General features: G+C 40.9%; 1 protein-coding gene across 1 annotated transcript in view; it reads left to right on the top strand.

The window, feature by feature from the left end:
- TAFA1 (TAFA chemokine like family member 1) overlaps window positions 1-22,954 on the top strand; it is a 198,333-nt gene extending 175,379 nt beyond the window's left edge. Inside the window, exons 4-5 of the mRNA XM_075550881.1 lie at window positions 15,794-15,918; window positions 22,937-22,954. Coding sequence (XP_075406996.1) covers window positions 15,794-15,918; window positions 22,937-22,954 — 143 coding nt within the window. The remainder of the gene's footprint in view (window positions 1-15,793; window positions 15,919-22,936) is intronic.
- The last annotated feature ends 225 nt before the right edge of the window (window positions 22,955-23,179 follow it).

Below are 23,179 nucleotides of genomic sequence, written 5' to 3'. Positions count from 1 at the left end.
TTACAATAAACCTGATGCCATCGAAGTGCCCCTGGAGATGGCATCAGTGAAACAGCACCACAGTCCGTTGCTCTCTTATCCTATCAAACACCTGCTGAACACATACCCAGTGTCTGTCAGAAAAGCATACAAGCACTGTGTATGGCTGGGTACATTAGAGAAACAAATCCACAGAAACATATGTATAAGAGAGTTATATAAAGGGTAAGTGTACATTAAAAAAGCATCCCAACCCAGTGCTGCCCAAGCCCATACGTCCAACATTAGCCCATATGTCCAACACCAATCTACAAAGTCCCCCTCAATCTCACAAAACACACACAATGACACCGACTGCAGGAGGAGAGCCGAATCAATGAGCATGTCAGCATCTCAGTGCTGGCAGGGCTCTCCACACGGCTGCTCCAGCACTCAGGGCTGCACCTGGGTAGGTCCACATGGCTTCTCCTCAGGGATATCTTACAGGAAGTGAGCCTTGCAAGCTGAAGGAGGGAACTGGCTAAGGCACTTGCACCCTGGTCCAATCATCAGAAAGCAAGAGACCCGAGAACTAGAAAGGCGAGGCCCACCGAACCATTTATCTCTCCACCCTTCAAGTAACCCCATATGTGTTTATAGGCCAGGTTAGCACAATAAACTTAAGTATCTCAAGCACTGAAGAGGAAAACAATGGTTGTCATTAAGTCAGTTCAATCCATGGTGATTATGGTAGTTACATAATCTGTTGTTAATTTGAGACGTAAGAGTGAAGGGGTGGAGTTTAGCCTATCAATCAGGTCACAGCTTGATGACCTCATTTAGAGGGGCTAAGGAGATCAATAGCTCTCTGGAGACAATATTGACGACAAGCCTGATAGAGCTATGCTGATGCAGCCAGAGCTCTGGAGCCGGAGGAGCCACATGGAGACCCCTGCCAGCAGCGAGATGCTTCCACCACCACTGGATCCACAAGACTTCCCACCCACTGGCCTGTGGATGTCCTGCATTCAGCATCATTGCATGTGTTTTGTGAGACTTTATAGATTGGTATCAGACATATGAGCTAATATCAGACTTATGGACTTGATGTGGACTGGGCTGGGATGTTTTCTCAAAATTCAATTGCTTCCCTATGTAAAGCTCATTCTTATACACCTATGAGTGTCTATAAACTTGTTTCTCTAGTCTACCCAGACGAACACAGTGACCCAGTGTGTACCAGAGTAGAACTACAGAACTATGCTCCTTGGGGTTTCTAATTGCTAGGGTTACTGTGCTCGTTTGATTTTATTTCATTTTTTGTTTATCTGTTTTGAAGTAGATTTCCAGACCTTTTGAGGAGCATCTGTGTGGATTTGAACCACCAATCTTTGGGTAGCACTTAAGTACATTAATGTAACCACAGACTTCATCCAGGCTATCCCCTGCCAACACTTCCCCATTCCCCATTGTAATTCACTCAGCCACCCATGACATCCTAATAAACTAAGAGAGACAATGTGACTCATTCAATTTCACCAGATTTAGCTTCTGAGACAATACATGAGTTTGGGGTTAGAGATGATGCTTTTCTCCTGGTTGGCATCCGTTTTTATTGATCTAAAGTAGCCTGTGAGGTTTTCCATGCCTGGTTCTTGCTCCCCTGTCTAAAGTCTCCATCGGTGCCAAGAGCATCTCACTGGGAGTCTGAACTTTCCTTTAATCTAATCCATTTAGAAAATGACTCACAATTTATTGAATAATGTAGAGAAAATTGATATCTTTTCATTAGGCTGACAAAGTCCTTTTCACTCCTGGCATCTGAAATGCGTTCTCTATTTAAATTTTATTTATATCAATCTTCTCTAGTGGGCGTGAGATTAAAATGAAAGACCTTATAATCGGGGTACAACTTTCCCATTACTGCCAAAATTGTGAACACTAGTTTCACAAACCAACTCAGTACCAACCAAGAATTTTCTGGACATAATTTAATATTTGGGATCAGTTGCAAAGTGGAATCAACTAAAAGTAATACTTCAAAATATCAATACCAATAAAAGTGATTATTTTACATATGATAGGAAGAAAAAGTATTTAACCAGCATTATTTAATTATGGTAAATTTGTAGCAATCCCAGCAATACTCACATTATAGAATCTAATAACTACCTTGTTAAGTACTTATTTTTTTTAATTGGGAACACTTGTATACAAATATATTCCTCGCAGGAGCCATTCCTAAGGTTACAAGAACACAGAGATCTGTCACTCAAAGAATATATAAATACACTTAAAACCTGCTTGTAAGCATCATTTTTAATCATTTTAATTTCCCCTTTGGTATAAAATTTAGAGCCATTTTTAAATTTTTTTCTACATCCCCATCTGGGCACAATCCACCCTCCTACTTTATTGCCATGGTTGCAAACGGATCCAATAGAAGTGGGATTCACAGGGACGTGGGACTTCAGAATGAAAAACAGTTGGTCATTGAAAAAGTGGTGGAAAAAATCTCATCATCTTTTGACTCAGCTTTTCCACCGCCTTTTGGGAAGCCTGCTCTTATAAGTGTATTTTCTACATTGTAATAACAAGGTTTTCTACCTTGGTGAGCTCAACCTAACAATCATTGCTCATCAGAGACCTCCAAGAAACACCAAGGTACACTGAGGAATCGGCTCTGCATTCCATAGCACCGGTCTCTGTGGGCATCAGGCTATCACATCTACAAGAATGTCTTCGCTGCGCTATCTTCATTCTGCCACAAACCCCTCCGTGGCTTTCTGAGAGTAGGAATGATTCAGAGACATTGAAGTTTTATTGCTTTATCAGATCTACTCTGTGCATAGTCGAAATGAAACATGCACGCTGACAGTTGGCTAGGTGCACTAGCTAGCTATGGAACATGTCTCTGCACCCCAGAAGACAAAACCCAGGCCCCCCTACAGCCGATAAGATCTGCTAACCAGAGCTAGTGAAGGTGTCTAGAGAAATGGGTCCATTGATGGAAAACGGCAGTTTGTGTCTTCTTTTCTTTCTTTTTTTTCATTTTATTAGGGGCTCATACAACTCTTATCACAATCCATGCATACATCAATTGTGTAAAGCACATTTGTGCATTTGTTGCCCTCGTCATTCTCAAAACATTTGCTCTCCACTTAAGCCCTTGGCATCAGCTCCTCATTTTCCCCCTCCCTCCCTGCTCCCCCCTCCCTCATGAACCATTGCTAATTTATAAATTATTATTTTGCCATATCTTACACAGTCTTCTTTCTGTAGAACTATTTATAGATATCCACAGAAGCAGTATAGGTGCAGATGTCAAAATAAAATATATAGCTATAGATCAGGACTTTAGACAAGTTCAAATCTGCTGTCAAGGCCACACAGCAAAATCAGAATGGACCTGAGTTTTAAAACACAGGCAAAGTAAAACAATAACCCTAATGAGAAAATTACAGGTCAAAGTCCTTGAATAGGAGACTAGAAATAGATGAGATAGTAAATACTTTCAGGAATCCCATACCGGAGATCAGACTCCATTATCCCTAAGTCGGTGGAACGTGATGTACATCCAAAGCATTGTGGTCCATTCAAATCTCCGAGCATGTCTGCCATTGTTTATGACTATGTGGATAAAGAGACTTGGTTGCTACAAAACACACATTTTGCCCTTGCTTTCCAAGTGGGATATTCCATTTCTATCATTCCAGTATACCCACATTTCACAAATTTGCATTTGTTCGAGTTTCATTTCATTGGCCAGGACTGAGCCAAGGGGAACTGATCCTTAGGTTTTTTTTTTGTTGTTGTTGTTTTTTTAAAATTTATTTTAACAATTTATTGGGGCTCATACAGTTCTTTTCACAGTTCATACATATACATACATCAATTGTATAAAGCACATCTGTACAGTCTTTGCCCTAATCATTTTTTTCTCTTTTCTTCTTTTACATTTTATTAGGGACTCATACAACTCTTACCACAATCCATACATATACATACATCAATTGTATAAAGCACATTCATACATTCCCTGCCCCAATCATTCTCAAGGCATTTGCTCTCCACTTAAGCCCCTTGCATCAGGTCCTCTTTTTTTTCCCCTCCCTCCCCATTCCCCCCTCCCTCATGTGCCCTTAGTAATTTATACATCGTTATTTTGTCATATCTTGCCCTATCCGGAGTCTCCCTTCCCCCCTTCTCTGCTGTCCCTCTCCCAGGAAGAGGTCACATGTGGATCCTTGTAATCAGTTCCCCCTTTGCAACCCACTCACCCTCCACTCTCACAGCATCGTCCCTCACACCCTTGGTCCTGAAGGTATCATCCACCCTGGATTCCCTGTACCTCCAACCCTCATATGCACCAGTGTACAGCCTCTGTCCTATCCAGCCCTGCAAGGTAGAATTCGGATCATGGTAGTTGGGGGGAGGAAGCATCCAGGATCTGGGGGAAAGCTGTGTTCTTCATCGATACTACCTCACACCCTAATTAACCCATCTCCTCTCCTAAACCCCTCTATGAGGGGATCTCCATTGGTCGACACTTGGGCCTTGGGTCTCCACTCTGCACTTCCCCCTTCATTTAATATGATATATATATACATATATATACATACATATATACAGATACACATATATACACATACATACACACACTTATATCTTTTTTTTTGCATGATGCCTTTTGGTAGAGATATCACCACAGCTGTTTATATTGCTATAGGCCTAAGCACCAGAATTTCCACAATAATAGAGATTAGGAAGAAAGATCCAATTACTTCCAAAAATCAACCATCAAAAATCCTATAGAACAGTCCAATCTGCCCCTTCTCATAGGGACAATACAGCACCAGATAGTGTTTTGTTCCGTTTTTATAAGGTTGGCATGAATTGAGGTCTACTTGATGGCAGCCAAGAGCAATACTATAGATAAAAATAAAGATAAAGGTAGCAATAAGCATTTTTTTACCTTTGACTACAAAAGTATAGCTTAAATTCCTAGGAAAAGAGTTGCTACTTTGACCACATCCTCTTGAAACCACTGGTGAAGAAGGAATTCCAACCATAAGGTTTTGGTTAGAGCTCGAAACATGATTCCATACACTGATAGCGGTGTCTGAGCCATACGTGAAGTGTATCCCCTAAACCCAAGATTCCCATGCAGAAAACCTCTGGGATCGGATGACAGCTACATCAGAGGAACAGGAACTGGAGCGGGATCCAGATCCAGCGCACCTAACGAAGTGATGGATTTCCCAACCCACAGAGCAAGTCGAGTCTGAGTACTTTTGTGCAGGAGGCTGCCTTGCAGAGTAGGATGCCTCTCGGCACTTAATTGGGAAAAATGGATTGCTAACCCACAAAAGTGGAGCCCTTCCTTTGAGCTGAGACTGACTGGAGTGAGGTGCCTCTGGGCACTTGATTCAAGGAGCTGGATTTGCTAACCCAAGGAGCTTAAACAGAATGCTTTAGGGTGGAGGTTTACTGCTTGAGAGGTATGCCCCTTGGCATATATTAGCAGTCTTGCCAGACTCCTGAGCTTTACTCACTGGCATTACAATTTGTTAATTTCCTGAGTAAACCCTTTAATCATGAATTTTGACTCTGCGTCTGCGTAGCCATTGCAATGGATATTAGAACCCAGAGACTATTACTTAAGACAACTCACAAGTCACCTTAATACAACAAACTGACAGCCTAGGTAAGCAACAGCATGCTTCAACCTCGTGGAGGAGGGGATTGTGAGTGCTGTATGCTGTCTTTGTAATCATTCTCTAGGTGCTTTGATTTATACCAAAGTTTATGAATGGCTTTTATAATTCAGAAGGGGGAACATGAGGAGCTGATAGTTGATACAACAAAACACTGAAACGTCTGTAAAACTACAAGCTGCTATGGATTTTCAAACCAATGAACAGACTCCAACTCACGTGTGTCACAGACTGGACCTGCTTCAAGGGATTTCTGGGTTGTCATCTCCATGGAGGCAAGTTGCCAGGCTTCTCTTGTGTAGCACAGCAGGATGGGGTGAACCATCAACCTTTCAGTGAGCAGCAAACCACACTCTATTTCTGCAACTCGGGGCCTTCCTGTGGACATCAAGGCCACTGCAATATTAAAAACCGAGATGTTAAGTTTCCAAAACCAAGACATGTATAGTAAGAAATATTTCATAATTGCAGTCCTGTGTGTTCTTTCTTAACCACGTACCCCAAAGCATGTATTTACTCAAATACGCAAAACGCATGGCTAAGTTTAATTCTAAGATAAAGCCATTTCTGTAGTGTAGACAATAGCAAAACCCAGTGTTTAGTTTATAAGTCAGCTCAGGTATCATATCATGATCATACAATGAAAATGCAGACTGAGTCTGGAAGTAACTTCATGTCCAGCCCAAGAAAGAGGGTATTATTCTTAAAAAAAAAAAAAAAAAAGAGTTGGCAAAATAAGTCTCTGAAAATTGCCCCTTAGCAGTACAGACAGCCTTTTTTATTTTTGGAGAAGTAGGAACACAGTCCCTACTTCAGTGGCAGTTTGGAGGAGCCCATGACAAATAAAATGTTTCTTAATATTTTTTATATTATCATAGATTTCAGGGTCCATTCTACCCTTTTACTTCATGATACATACACACTTATTTTACTATAAATACATGATTTTAATTACATCATTGTTAAACTTCATCAAGTAAAACTTTTCTTACCACACCACTTTGGTAATTTACATTAGAGTCACATACTATTGATTGATTGATTGATATATTTAATCTTGTGTTTATGCTTAGGGTGTAGCTTCCAAATTAGACTGTGTGCTACTTTGGGGTAAGAACTGATACTCTTTGCTTTATGCTGAACACAGCATTCAATATACAATGTTTGAATGAATCAAAGATAACTTTGTACACAAATATCTTCAAGGAAAAGTGTCACTTGAAAAATAAATTGGACCACAGTTACAGTGTGACTATAAACCCAGTCATTCTACAAGCCACACCCTCACCTCTACCCTCAATAAGACAAAACACCACAATGGCTTGAAAATAGGACTAGAATAGAATTTATAGAAGGATTAAAATGCTAATCAGGTCTATCATTAACCATTAATTCCACATATGCTTTTGAAATGTATTTTATAGCCTGGGAATGAATTCAATTTAAACTAGTAAAAAACTGAATATATACATCCCAGAATGAGTGTACAATTCCATTAAACACAAGATCTTAATTATCATGAAGCTCATTGGTTTCATGCACACAGTTACATAGATGACAGATACTTAAATAATAATGCCCATGTGCTTAACTATAAAGTTCACTCAGTATTATATTATGTGCCTTAATCGCATGATCTTATAATTTTTTGCTGTGGCTTTTATTAATTCTCTTATAATTAATGAACATGAGACTTGAACAAAATGACTTCTCAAACTATACCAGTAGTAAGTGGTAGAGTTCATATCCAAGTACAAGGTCCCTCTGGCATACATCCACAAGACGGTATTCTTGGTTATTATAGACATAGCTAGACAGTGAAGAGGAACTCTGGTATTGTAGTGGTTACAATTTTGGCTGCTAACCACAAAGCCCAAAGTTCAAAACCACCAGCTGCTCTGCAAGAGAAATATGGGGATTTCTACTCCAGTAAAAATTTAAAGCCTCACAGTGTGGGAATTCCACCCAATCTTATCCCACCACACTGAGGCAAAACACTAAGGGCATGCAATAGAACAGCAAGGGGAACAGAGCGATGAAGTCCCCGGGGAATACCAAAAATAGACTTTGGGGTCAGGGTTTGGTGCCCCATCATACTCAACTGGAAAACACTCCTAAAGGCCAACAAACAGTCTTTGAACTAACTACAAGCTTGTCTTTCTTGTTGTTGTACTTTGGTTTTTGTCATTGGCTTGTTGTTGTTGTTTTGTTTTGTTGCTTGGTTTTGTTCTGTCTTGTTTTTGTGCGTGTTATTATCTCCGCAGGTCTCTCTAAATATGATAATCTGGATGAACAATATGGGGGAGAAAACAGCGGCACCAACAATTCTGGGGGGATATGGGAGAGGAGGAGGTGGGGGGGGAGGAAGTGATGTTAACAAACCCAGGGACAAGGGAACAACAACTGATACAAATTGGTGGTGAGGAGGGTGTAGGAGTCCTGGTAGGGCATGATCAAGAGTAATATAACCAAGAGGAATTACTGAAACACAAATGAAGGCTGAACAGGATAGTGGGACAAGAAGAAAGTAAAAGGAAATAGAGGAAATAGCTAGGAGGCAAAGGGCATTTATAGAGATCTAAATAAAGACATGTACATATGTAAATATATTTATATATGAGGATGTGGAAATAGATCTATGTCCATATATTTAGAGGTTCAGTATTAAGGTAGTAGATGAACATTGGGCGTCCACTCAAGTACTCCCTCAATGCAAGAATACTTTGTTCTATTAAACTGGCATACCATGATGCTCACCTTCCCAACACAATCACTAAAGACAAAGTGGCTGCATAAGTAAACGTGGTGAAGAAAGCTGATGGTGCCCGGCTATCAAAAGATATAGCATCCGGGGTTTTAAAGGCTTGAAGGTAAACAAGCGGCCATCTAGTTCAAAAGCAACAAAGCCCATATGAAAGAAACACACAAGCCTGCGTGATCACAAGGTACTGAAGGGATCAATTATCAGGCATCAAAGAACAAAAAATCATATCATTGTGTGCTCACCTCCCCATTACAATCACTGAGGACAAATGGGTGCATAAGAAAATATGGTGAAGAAAACTGATGGTGCCTGGCTATCAAAAGATATAGCGTCTGGGGTCTCAAAGGCTTGAAGGTAAACAAGCAGCCATCTAGCTAAGAAGCAACAAAGCCCACAAGGAAGAAGCACACCAGCCTGTGCGATCAGGCATCATCAGAACAAAAAAATCATATAATTGTGAATGAGGGGGAGTGCGGAGTGGAGACCCAAAGCCCATCTGTAGGCAACTGGACATCCCCTTACAGAAGAGTCGCGGGGAGAAGAGGAGCCAGTCAGGGTGCAGTGTAGCAACAATGAAGCACACAACTTTCCTCTAGTTCCTAAATGCTTCTCCCCTCCCCACTCCCTATCATGATCCCAATTCTACCTTACAAATCTGGCTAGAACAGAGGATGTACATTGGTACAGATAGCAACTGGAAACACAGGGAATCCAGGGCAGATAATCCCTTCAGGACTAGTGCTGAGAGTGGCGATACTGAGAGTGTGGAGAGAGGGTGGGGTAGAAACACGGAACCAATTACAAGGATCTATCTACACATAACCCCCTCCCTGGGGGACGGACAACAGAAAAGCGGATGAAGGGAGATGTTGGACAGTGTAATATCTGACAAAACAATAATTTATAAATTATCAAGGGTTCAAGAGGGAGGGGGAGTGGGGAGGGAGGGGGGAAATGAGGACCTGATGCCAGGGGCTTAAGTGGAAAGAAAATGTTTTGGAAACGATGAGGGCAATGAATGTACAAATGTGCTTTACACAATTGATGTATGTATGGATTGTGATAAGAGTTGTATGAGCCCCCAATAAAATGATTAAAAAATAAAGTCTCAGAAGCTCACAGGGCTAGTTCTACCCTGTCCCATAGGATTGCTTGTAGTCAGCATGGACTCAATGGCATTGAATTTGCTTTTTTGGAGAAGCGTAGGTGACCGATTTCAACTCACGGTGACTTTCTGTACAAGAGAACAAAACTGCACCTGCTCCAGTGTCATCCTCATAATTGTTTGCATGTTTGAATCCATTGCTGTAGCTACATGTTGATCTCACCAACGGTTTCACTGATCCTCTCCTTCATCAAACACAATGTTCTACTTCAGTATTTGGCCAGCTCCTGAGACCATCCCAAAACAAGTGAGCTAGATCCTGTTCTGCTAGTCTATCTTAGTCTGGAAGCTCTGCTGAAACCCGTGTATTCTGGGACACCTCCCAGTAGCTAACTTCCAGCATCCCAGCAACATACAGGCCACCATAGTGGACAAACTTGGCCAAGAGTGATTGGAGACTTTGCATTCTATCTTTCGATGTATGCTCGTAGGTTAAGGGAAGCTTGAGGGCACTTTGAAAGCCTGTGAAAGGGTATTTGATACTTTTCATTTTTCTCTGCTTTGAGAATGAATACTCGGGGAGTCATAGCAGGACAGAAGCATAGCTGATTTACAACCTATATAATCCCCCAAATGGAGAGTAGTCCCATTTCCTTAAAGAAGCTCCGCCTTTGCGTTACGTTGTTTGACAGGTTGCCCAAAAAGAAGCCTGGAAATGTGTATTGACTGATGGGCTTAGAACCTACTTCTGGAAACATCAGTACAGTCCTATGCTACACCAGTGGATTTTTGCTCAAACTTTCATAAGTCAGAGAAGCAAACTGAGTTTGATATAAAACTGAAGAACAGTGGTTTACTGCCTAATTTGTGAAGTGTTGCCTCTTCTAGTTGGACTAATTTTATTACTTAGAAGAATAAAAAATAAGAGGATGCTGACAGATGATATTTCTCGAACATTAACTAAATGTCAGACACTCAGCTAAATGCTTTCAGTGCAGTAGCTCATGTGCTCCTGACAGCTTTTTGAGGTAGGCATAGTTTTCTCTCTCTCTCATTGTTTCATTTTTTTGTTCATTCATAACTTGCAAATCTGTCTTGAGCTGCTCCATGCCCTTCCGAGATGGATGAGCATATCATCCTGTCCTCAAGGAGCTTGCTGTATAATGGGCAGGCACGCACGTGAGCTAATAAATAGGGTGTTTCTACATGGGGCTGCTAACCACCAAGTCAGCAGTTCGACTTTGTCCCTAGAGGGAAAATGAGATTCTCCACCCCTGGAAATGAGGACAGTCTGGAAATCCACAGGGCAGGTCTACCTTGTCCTGTAGGGTCTCTGTGAGTCAGAAGGGACTCCATGACAGGGAGCTGTTTGCGTGGGTGTGGGAAGGATCGCCATTAATGTGGTGGAGTGGCTAGCTAGTGTATTTTATCAGTTCTTGCTAACATTGCTTTCATCTCTGATCTTCCTCACAATGCTACTATAGATATTCAGAATCAAGATGGTTCCCTTGTCAGGTTTCATGAGATCGTGCTTAAGTGAAATGTCTGAAGTTTGCCTCTTCCTCCTGCAAGTCCTTTGCACACCACTATCTTACTAACCTTGGGCAACTATCTCTTTGCTCGTGTCTTCTCTTTGTTCATAGCTTCTAGATCCAGAATCGTCAATGGTTTCCCATTACTATCTCAGGAAAAACTCATCTCCTTGCCCTCCAGGCCTTCCCTGGTCTTACTAAGATGTTCTGTTTCTACTGCCCAATGTGAACCTGTTAACACAACCATGCACTCACTGGGGGAAGGAGCACACCGCTAATTTATAACCAATTACTGCGATGCATGCCATTCCCCATGCGCATAAAACCGCTCTGCCCCAAATACTTCCCACCCTGAGCAAACCTGAACTGAATTGTAAGCTCCTTGCAAGCAGGGATTGTCTATCACATGTTCACTGGTTTACCTGTCTACATAAATCAGGAAATGCTTTGGCTACCGTAATTTTCCAGGAAACATTGGCTGTATCAATAGTCAAACATTATTGAAATAATGAAAAGGAACTTCAGTTCTTAGATGCAGAAGTATTCATTTACCATAATTACTGAACCCATTGCTTAGTAGTGTTCTTATCTATTTCCCTAGGAACATGTCTCCTCACCAAACCATGACAGGAGAAAAAGACATTTCCACTCTGTGTAGGCTTTATCATTGCAAGATGGGTTGCTTGTCCTTTGAGTTTTCCTCGGTTCTTCAGCAGTGTGGCCTGCTGTAAGGAAACGTGAACCCTCCCGGCTACCGCGGCTCTGGTGGTTGTAAGAATCAAGGGAAATGCACTCTCTGGAAAAACTGGGTATTTTCCTGAACGTAGCGCACTCATGGACCAAAATCCCAGAACCCCGAGTCGAAAGGGCCTTTAAAGATCTTTCATAATCATCCCTGTTGAGTGAAGGTTGGCTTTTACAGATGATTGTTAATGAACTGAGAAATCACTGGGACAGTCATGTCCTCTTCTATTCTACCTCAAAACTGCCAAAAATGATCCGTTGTGGCATTTCTGCTAAAATGCTATAAATAGTGAACATCAAGAATGTATAACTCAGACAAGGAAGAGAGGTGTGTGATAAACTGACAGGTCTCTCACTTGTTTTTTTAAGCTAATTTCTCAAGAGAGGACATGTGGTGGCCTGGTGGTTAAGCACTCGCTGCTAACAGAAGGGTTGGCAGTTCAAACCCACCAGCTACCCTGTGGGAGAAAGGAGCAGCAGTCTACTTCTGCACATATTCTCTCCCTGGGCACCCGGGGGCCATTCTACTGTGTCCTCTGGGCTCACCACGGGTTGGAACCAAGCAAATGGCAACTGAAATTTCATGGGAAATTAAACGTCTCTTTTTGTCTATAAATATTCGTGGTTGCCCTGAAATTTCCTTTGAATAGTAATACAACAGAGAGAATTCATTCCTACCTCAGCAGTTAATAAATTTTTTTAGAATTATGTGAATACTGAGGGTAGGACTAGAATGGGTTAGTACTGTCACAGTGAAAAACATGAAATTACTCTTAAGGAGTCTGCATCCTAGATGTCGTGACTATGTGAGCTTGGGAAAGGTAGTCTGCGCTTTGGGATCTGTTTCATCCCTTGTGAAACAGGATGGAACAGTACCCCCCCTGCTAAGTCTCCCTGGAGAATGAAGCACAAAAGGAGACTGGCCTGTTTCTCACGGAGGGCCAGCCACGGGGAATTTTATCTTCTGCTACTCTGAGTTTTGCTTTGTTCTTGTCCTTTTCCCTTCTCTTCCAACACCGTTTGTTGTTCTCGCTGCCAACACACGTGTTCTTGACACGTGATACCATCCCCCTGCCATGCATAAAACCCCATGATGTAAATCCATTCATGTCAAGTGTCCTGTCTTCCACATGCGGGAGCTGGATGTGAACATACTGGCTCTCCTGAGGGTGACCCTCAGGTCATTGTACGTGTGGCAGCCTTTACTAGAGGGCAGCTGACCAAAAACGAACTTTTCTCCACTCCCTGCTATTCTAAAGGGCAGGTGGGGTGAGCACCCACTTCACAGATTTGGGGCAGCGGCAGCCCAAAATCCTTTTTCAGGGTCACCACTTCTAGTGACTTCCCGCTGACCATGGACATGAATAGACAGAAAACAGAAGTAATTCGGTAAAAACTTAACACAGTTTTATTTGTTTTCCCTTTGACCTGTTGTAAATTTGTTCTGGTTTCCAGCAACTACCCAGGGGCGGTTCTACCTGGTCCTGGTCCTGGTCCTGGTCCTGGTCCTGGCGAGTTGCTGTGAGTGAGAACTGACTCAATGTCAGGGAGTCAGTCAGTATTGTTGTTGGAGTTTTTCTTGTTGTTGTTGCTTTGCTTTTTGTTTTTGTCTACATATTTTTCCTTATGTGAATCCAGGATAAGTAAATCTATAAAGACAGTAACTGGATTAATAGTTTCTTGGGGTTATGGCAGGAGAGGTTGGGAGGAAGTACAAATTTAATAATAATGAGAAGAAGAAACTATTCTAAAATTGATTGTGGTAATTATTGTACAACTTTTTAATGTCTAAACTATTGAATTGCATGATATGTGAATTGTATGTTACTAAAACTGTTAAATTTTTGAAAAATAAAAGAACTTGTTTCTAGGAAAAGCCCTCATAATTATTTTCTACTGAGTGGAGGATTTCTATCTTCTGTCAGCACTCTGTGTTTCACATAGATACTACGTTGTCTCGCATGTAGAATCGAGTTTAAAAATCTTACTTCCTATACTACTGAACAAATGCAATGAGGTTGCCATTTACATAGCTGAGCCTGGTCCAGGTACTCATATAAAGCAAAATCTAAACACCAGAACAGGAAAATTAGCCTCTGAAAAAAAAATCCCATGAGTTGACAGTACAATACAGTAGAGCACACATTCATTTGCATATATTATCCTGCATAACAATTTGTTTGAGGCTCCCAGAACCTCAGAGAAGAGAAACACTGGAGGCAGGAAAGAGTAGATGGATAACTAAATACAGATGTATGAATGTTTGAACCATTTTGCTTTTAAACTAGCAATCTAATCCCTCTCGAGAACTCTGGGTAGATCGGGAATTTCAATGGGCTTCTACTTTGCTGCAGGGTTTACTACATGTCATTTTAATATTAATCCTCTGTGACATTAACAGATGTCATTTGGCTTCTTTGTTGTGGGGAGAAATGCACATCAGGGCTGAGACGGATTTGCAGGGTGTGGTGGCAGCTGAATAGAGACCTCCAGTCCTGCTCTGGAGATGTGGTCAGCTGGAATAATATCACAAAGGAAGCAGTAGCAGATATGGTGAGGTGTGTTAATGGGAAAGGCCAGGTAGGCTTATGACGCACCATCGCCTTGGGGAGCCCCAGGAATTGTTGAACCTTTTGCAAAATTCACTTTTTGAGCAGCACATTGAGGGAGATATGGGGCTTTGTGGTTTTTAAGGAGGGAGTCTACTGAATGGTTTTAGAAAATGCCATTTCAAAAAACACTAAACTATAAATATAAATACTACATTCACTGCCAGCTTCCCATTATGTTAATCCGTAATACCACTCCAAAAAGGTGATTGTGTCAGAGACTCGAGTTTTGGAAGTTCCATCTGCATCACATTGAAAGGAGAGCACCCAAACCAACCGACATCAAACCCCCTGCCATTGAGCCCATGCCACGTCCAAGCCATCCTCCCGGGGTTTCCCAGACGGTGATTCTTCATGGAAGCAGACAGCCTGGTCTTTGTTAAGTTTTAACCACGAACCTTGCAGTTACATTCTAATTGGGTTAGGCCCAGTGCCAAACCACAGCCCCACTCAAGCTCACTGCCAAGGACCAGATTCCGGCTCATCATGATGCTATAGGACAGGGTAGAACTACCTTTGTGGATTTCTGACACTGTAAGTTTCCACAGAAGTAAAAAGCCTCATCATTCTCCTGAGGAGCAGCTGGTGGTTTTGAACTGCTGACCTTTCAGATAGTAGCCCTATTTGTAACCCCTGCTGCACTACTTGGTCGCCCTAAAAGGAGACCACAGCCCATATACAATGTACATTTGACTGACACAAATAACCTCAACCTTGTCACCTTCAAAGTACTCTCCATGACACTTAATACATTTGTCCAATCTGCGATTCCGTTCTTGAAAACATTTTTCAAACTCATCTGTTTGGATGGCTGACAGCACCTCCCTCGTTTTTTTCCTTCACCTTTTCTACTTCATCAAATCCTTCATCTACTTCAAATCCTTTCATGTCCCTCTTCATTCACGGAAACAAAAAAGAACTCACACAGTGAGGTCAGGTGAGTAAAGTACGTGGGGCAAGAGAGGCATGCTGATTTTGCCCCAAACTGGGGCACTGAGATGGCTGTGTGAGCAGGTGCATTGTCGTGGTGGCAAAACCAGTCCCCTCCACCCCCATCTGCCACAAATCAGGCCTTTTTTGTTGCACACTGTTGTGCAATCTTTTCAGAACCTCTAAATAGAAAGCTTGGTTAACAGTCTGACCTGGTGAAATGAACTCCAAATGTCCCTTCACATCACATCTGGTTTGGAGGGGATGCATCCTCATAGACTATGAGTTCCTAATCCAATGTTTCCCCGGACATGGAAGTTTTAATAGGTTTTTGTATACTTGACAAGTATTCATGTTTTCAGAGGGGAAAAGGCCAGGATCCACTTTGTATGAATCACAAACACAGTTGTTTCTTGTTTTTTGTGTGTGCACAGCATCCATAGTGATTGGGAAATGGTGGTGTGAAATGGAGCCTTGCCTAGAAGGCGAAGAATGTAAGACTCTACCTGATAATTCTGGATGGATGTGCGCTACAGGCAATAAAATTAAGACCACAAGGGTAAGTTCATCTATTTCAAATGTCTAATGCATGTTACAAATGCTACTATTTACCTTTGCGTGGTGTGAACTCTGTGCAGGGAGCCCTGAGCAGGAAGCCATTGTTCTGACAGCAGACATTCTTAACTATGCAGATTAGTGTTTATCCATCAAGGAAAAAATGGAAATTGAACTTGGCTTTCCCATATTGAGCAGTTTAGTGTTTCTGTTACTGGCTTATAAGTAAAGTTAGGCCACAAGAGCCCAAAGGAAGAAAAGCAGTGAGATAATTATTTCGATAATTCAACCAACTTATTTATTCGGAGAAATTCTAATATGCTCAGAATAGAAAATAAAATAAGGAGCTTAATTCATTCCAATGGCTAGCTGAAAAGATTGGCATCTAAGAAGAGCCATTTTCAAACGGTTCTTTAAGGAAATAGTTTGGTGTGCTTTGGGGGGAATGAAAAAGTTTTTAATATAGTGAATAATAATTCCTTATGTTCTTGGATTATATCAGGAATGATCTTCAAAATATTTGAGATTGTTGTAAATATTTACCTATCTGAAAGTTGGAAAGATAATTACTATGTGATCCAATAATTGCTATCCTAATGTATGTATACCGCAAAGACTTCAAACAGAAATATAAAATTCAATGTTCATAGCAACACTATGTGCCATGAACAAAAGGAAGAAGCAGCCTAAATGTCCATCAGCAGATGACTGGGTAAATAAAATGTAACACAAGCTAGTGGAGTCTTGCATAAGAGGAAAGGAAGTTCTTCCACATGCTAAAATATGGACGAACTTTGAAAATATAGGTTAAGTAAAATAAGTACGTCAGTAAAAGATAAATACTACATATCTACATATCTGTTACATAAAACACCTACACTAGGTGTGTGGTGGTTGTTGGGTATCATCCAGTAGGTTTTCAAAGCATAGTTACCCCATGTGACAGAGTCTAACTTCCACTCTCGACGTTTTGTAGGCTGAAATCTTTATAGGAATGACTGGATTGTCACATCGTTTACCCTATGGAGTTGCTGAGTGGGTTTGAACCACCAACCTTTCAGTTAGTAGCCTTAGTTCAGTATGTACCCATTATGACCAAGTCAATACCAAATCATAGCAACCCTTTTGTGTAGGATACAGGAGAACTACCCCAAGGGAGCTTCCAAGTCTGAAAATCTTTACTGTAGCAGACTGCCAAAATTGTCTCCTGGAGAGAAGTGGGTGAATTCAAACCACCTGCTTTTTGTTTAGCAGCCAGTACACAAGCAAGTCTCTCGCAGGCAGTGCATAGGGACCAAAATGCATTAGTTCCAGGGCAGGTAAGACAAAAGAGGAAACGGGGACATAATGCTTAGCAACCATTGAGGTTTTTAGTTAAGGATGATGAACAGAGTTAAGAATGAACTAGGATGATATCTCCAGATATGAGGAACATATTCAATGTCGTCGAATTGTATGTGTGAGGATTATTGAAACTGCAAATGTGTTTTACATCTGTATTTACTACAGTTTTAAAAATGAGTTCTGTGTCAGGGGAAATATACACACACTCACCCTCACTCACTGCTATTAAGCTGATTCTGACTCATAGTGACCCTGTAAGCCCGTGTGAGTTTCTGAGACTGTAACTCTTTATGGGGGTGGCAAGCCTCGTCTTTCTCCATATACAATCACAGAGAACTTCAAAAAGTTCATGTAAGAAACTAGATGATAATGCAATCTTTCCACATAGTTTTGAATCCCCCGTGTGTGTGTGCGTGTGTGTGTGTGTATATGTAAGTATGTATGTTCACACATAACAATTTTATGGTGAAACTACCCAACTCATTAGATTTGGTCTCATGATGTCATGATCCTAGAGCAGGTAGCTTGGCTTGATTAGAGCACTATTTACCCTATATACGCTGGATCACAGGAAGTGGTGATGGTCTGAAAATGTTCTAATTAGGGGTGTTGTCTTGCTTTACTTAAAAGGGTAACTATTTACCCCCTAATATAAATCACCACTATTACCACAACTATGGCAGATAGACAGATGACAGATGATAGATAGATCAGCTGGTATATATATATATATATATATATATATATATATATATATATATATATATATATATATATACATACACATGTATTTTAATATATTACTATGTATTTTTTTAAAAAAACATCTCCACCTGTTATAAATCCTAGTCCGTGAAAGATTTTGGCGACCAAAAGGGTGGCGCAAATATCAAGGGTCGTCTCTGATGTGGCTTTTAGATGATGAACGTTCATTCGATCCTGTTTCTCAACCTTATCTTCCCAGAAAATACTTGTTCTTACAAATATTTTTTGTTATACAAAGATGTTTTCTGCTTTGTGATACAGAACTCAAAAGTAAGCTTCATAATAGCGTCTAAGACACTTTTCTGTGTAAAATGTAGGAGAAGAGAGATTATGTGTCAAACTTGATTGCCAGCATTAGCCACAATGCCCAGTAAGTGCCTGGACCTTTCGGCTGCAGCCAGGGCTGCTTTCTGAGCCAGCCTGGCTAGTTAACACGCAGCTGCATGCTCCCACGAACCTCAGTGTGGATGATTATATTTCACTTTGAGGAAAGGCTTACAAAAAAGAATATCCAAAAATGAGTCGTGTCTGTGCCACTTGCCCACAGGAAGCATTTGAATTAGTTGGTGGAGTATAGAAGTCACTTTTCCCTTTAATGATGTTTTACTTAAAAACAAGTTTGTTAAATAATTTGAAGATGCCCTCACAAGTTAGTTTACGCTACTCTAAATTATGGTCAGGAAAATTGCAATAAAACCACCTTTGGTCTAAACACTTGGGTGGTACATTTTGTATCAAATCTCCATTGCCTATCCCTAATTGAACATTGTTGACGGGCAGTGGGCCTTGCTCATGTGGTGTCTAAAGCAACTGAATCTCAGCGAAGAAAAAGAACACAAGTCAAATTATGTCATGGTTTAAAGATATGTAATTCCAAGAATATCAACTGGAAAACTCTTGGAAAGATAAAATATAAGGTCACAGAAGTAAGAAATTGTTATTGCTGCCTCCTTTTTGGTGAACTATATATTTCTCTTTTATTTGGCCTCAGTAGAGTGAAACCCATTGGGCATATTGTAAATGCACTGTAGACATTGTCTAGCGTACCGGGCCATGAATCTGATCATGGTATTAGAGGCCAGTGCACACTGCGGTTGCTACCTCCTTGGGCAGGCTGAGTTCCATCCAGACAACCAATTGTAGAGGGGAAATGAAGAGCTATTCCTGGGGGGAGAGAGGGGATGGAAAGCACAGGCAGGGCCTGTTCTGATGTGCACATTAATTTCAAGCAGGGGAAAAGAGCCTGCTCTTCAGTCATGTGAGCTGAACATTACTCACCCGACAATCCCCAAGTCTATCTTCCGCGAAGGAAAAAAACACTGTAGAAAGCTACTTTTTATGCCTAGAAAGAATTCAAACACTTCCTGTAGCACATGTTCTCTCTCCTACCAGTCTTCCAGGAAATTCCCAATGAAATAAGCACCTGAAGCATGCAAAGTACCAATTATAGCCCGATGACAGATACAGGAGCTGTCTCAGTGTCCTGTCAACACTGTCCCGTATCGCATATGCACTGAAAATAGGCTGCATATGCATTTTAATTAGATGCCTTCTGCATTTTCACCATCAAAGCACACATCTACCTGTATCTTTCAAATATTTACTCTAATCATTAACCTCTTAAAATGCTTAGTTTAATTTGGAGAAATAAAAAACACAACACACACAACTAAACTAAACCACGGCCATCCAGCCAGTGGGGCTCCAAGACAGCCGGTCGGACAGCATAGAACCGCTCCGGGTTCCTGGGACTGTAACTCCGAGAAGCAGAGACAGCCTAAGCTTTCTCCCCAGGAGCAGCTGGGGGCTTGAGCCACTCAGAGGTAGTTTAACTGTGAGTCTCTTGACTTCGTTGTTCTGTTCTCATCTAAGAGAGCTCCTTGTGAGGGTTAAAAAGGCAAACTCAGTGCCATCAAGTCGATGCTAACACACAGCGACAGGACAGCACAGGGTAGAACTGCCCTCTAGGCTTCAGAGACGCTGACTCTTTATGGGTTTAGAGCGCTTCAGGGAAGCTTTCTTCAGAGGGGGGCTGGTGCTTTCTCCCTGCCCACCTCACAGTTAACAGCCCGACATAAAACCCCTAGACCACCAACGCTCCTACTTGAGGACGCATTGGATGTTTAATTACTGAAGTAGAACGGAGAAGAAAGAAAAGTACTTCTTTCGTCCTGCAAGGAAGGTTGGTTGATACATGGCCCTCACAGAAAAAAACATGTTCATTGAACTTGACAGAACTGAAGGCACCCAGACTGTTGGGGAAAGTGACTCCACTCTAAAGATATTTACAAGAATCTTGGGGCTTCGTTTTTTTTTCTTCTTTGTGATTAAAAAAAGTCCCCCCCAAAAGAACCTTCCTAAAAGAGAAATCATAAGCTTTAATTCTCAGTCTTTGAAAGGTAAATATTTGCTTAAATAATTTTTAAAGTTTTTTTAATCTAATAAAGAAATATAGTTAAACAAAGAGGGCTTTGAAATGTGACCTAATTTAAACATTTTTATAATGTTCATTTTTAAAAGATGATATAAGGTAGGAATTCAGTGTTTCTTCTAAATGACCAAATATTCCTAGAATTTGATATAGCCTGGGTATAAAATCTCAATCAAAATAAGAACTTTGGGGAGATTGGATCTGGGTGACAATAGACATAGCTCACAGTAGCGGGAATGAAAATATAAGGGTAACTAGGCAGAGGTTTCCCCAGAAAATCTTTTCGTCTGCTTTTGAGACCTGTTAATTGATTTATTTTCTTTATGCATATATATCAAGAGCATAAGGTTATAAGGCAATTCTCATATACTCGGGAACAAATCTATACCTGTGCAGTGAGGAACAATAACTTAATTTAGAATGACAGAATTTTCCATAGAGGAAATGAATCATTTGACAATGTTGTAATAATTCATAGCTAAAAACAGAACAAGAGTTGTTTAAGGAAAAGAAAAGAATGTGGATGAAACTGGGGGTGGGGGAATGGGCACTTGAAAAGAAATAAACAGCAGAAAATTAGGAAACCATAAGCTAGTATAACAGCTTGGGAAGAATCGAATAACTAGAATTCCATCTAACTACATATACAAATGTCTACCAGACTAACTGGAAAATCAATAGTTTCATACAATGTTAAGAAAATCAAGATATTCTATGAAATGATGAGAGCTAGTGGGACCTCAGCTTGCCTACTGCATGGTCATGATATAGAATGGACGTTTTTGTGACTGGAACCCCTTCCCCTTTGGCCACTCTTAATTTACATATAGCCACTCATTCTAATCGCCCAGAAGATTTTGTGTTATTACTGAAATGGTAAGTGTCCAAACTCACGTCTTCCAGTTATTCTGTCTCTCAAAATCCCACCACGTCTGACAGGTGGTGGGAGTAGGCTCTTTACAGTTCTGACCTCTAATTCTGCTGTTTTAAAGAAGAGAGGCTTGGAAATGAAAAGAAATAGGGATAAACCCACTTATATTATCCTAATGGCTCCTGGGTCCGAGCAGACATATATGTGTCACTGCTACGTAAAGATAGTATGCGAAGGTCTTGGCCCCATCACAGTAGGCATGACACAGGCCGTCTTCCCTGGAACAAAGCCTAGTTAGAAGGGTATCGCTAAGAGAAAGACCATCAGGTTGCGTTTTATAAATGTCATATTCTCCCTCCTTTGGGTAAAAAGGGAGGACAGTGAAAACAGACGGTGATTAAAACCATTAGGATGTAGGAATCCATTGGAAGGATCAGTTAGTTGCAAGTAGAGGAAAAGAAAATGGCACGTGTAGAGATTTCTTTTACCCTCTGAGCCTAGTCCAAACACATTTTGAATGTAAACTTTTTATCATTGCCCTGCATCACCCTAGATGCTTAAAACAGACTCCCAGACCCTGGACTAAAACACTATTTCTGTGATCTATGGAAGGATTAGGAGATGATGAAGGAAAAGGCTGTGTTTCCCACAACTCTAGAGCCCTCGAGCCGGGCAGACCCATGGTTTGTGTTCTCAGTCAGGGCACCTCTTTGCAGTGTCCTTTTGATTGCTGGCATTGGAGGGCCATGTTGAAATGGAGAAAATCACACCTACAATTATAGCACTCTGCTCTTCATCACTCTTGAATACTTGTCCTTCCTCGAGTAGACCACTTCCTCACCCAAAAAGGCCTCCCTTCTTCTGAAAGTTATGTGGTCTAATCTTGGCACTGCTTCATCTGATGCCATGTCTCTTACCTCTTACAACAAACTATACTCCACTTAGAATGACCTAATCAGTTCAAATTTTCATCAGAGAGAGTAAGGACTGGCTATATAATTTACAGGGACCAGGGCAAAAGGAAAATGCAAGGCCCCTATTCCAGAATTATCAAGAATATGAATATGATGATGCGTCTCATTAACCTAAGTATAAAGCTTTTCAAAAATCAGAGTCTTGTGCAATTGAACAAATCCTATCTCCACAGAGGCAAACCTGCAGAGACACTACTCCAAGAATCAATATCTTCAGTTGTGAAAATTAATACATTGGTTAAAATATGGTGGCCTGTTGGAAATGGAGAGCTAACAACAATATCTACAAGAAAAAAGAAAATGTTCTAAAAATTGATTATAGAGATAATTGCACAACTCTTCCTAATATGATTAAGCTATTGAATTATATGATATATGAAGAATATGCCAATAAAAATATGCTAGTCTGTCAATAACCTTTGCTCTTCATTTGAGAAGCACTGGGCGAAAGTTTTGGTGGGTTTTGTTTTGTTTTGTTTTTTCCTTCAGATCATTCGAAAGAAGCAACAGTCTAAAACGTCAAGATGCCCTCATCTTCTGTCTCATCATGTCTGTGTGTGTGTGTGTGTGTGTGTGTGTGCGTATGTCTTCATTTTGTAGCTTGCACCCTGAAAATTCTTTCTCTCTTTGTTTTCAGATTCACCCAAGAACCTAATGGAAACATTTGTTGTAGTGAAGGAAATAAACCCTGCAGAAAATACTACATTTTAAGAATTCAAAACATCTTACACATTTACAAGCCAAATGGATTTCTTATTTGCACTTTGACTGGTTACCAGATAATTACAGAGCTTTGACTGGGCGTAACAAAATATCCTGGATGAGAGGACTTGGAATTCTTGGCAACACCATGGAAAGTGGGTTCAAAAAGGGGGCAGGG

This window comes from Tenrec ecaudatus, chromosome 5 (assembly GCF_050624435.1).
Source record: "Tenrec ecaudatus isolate mTenEca1 chromosome 5, mTenEca1.hap1, whole genome shotgun sequence".
Lineage (NCBI taxonomy): Eukaryota > Metazoa > Chordata > Mammalia > Afrosoricida > Tenrecidae > Tenrec > Tenrec ecaudatus.
Note: the sequence above shows the minus strand (reverse complement) of the source record. Positions and strands in the feature narration are given on the sequence as shown.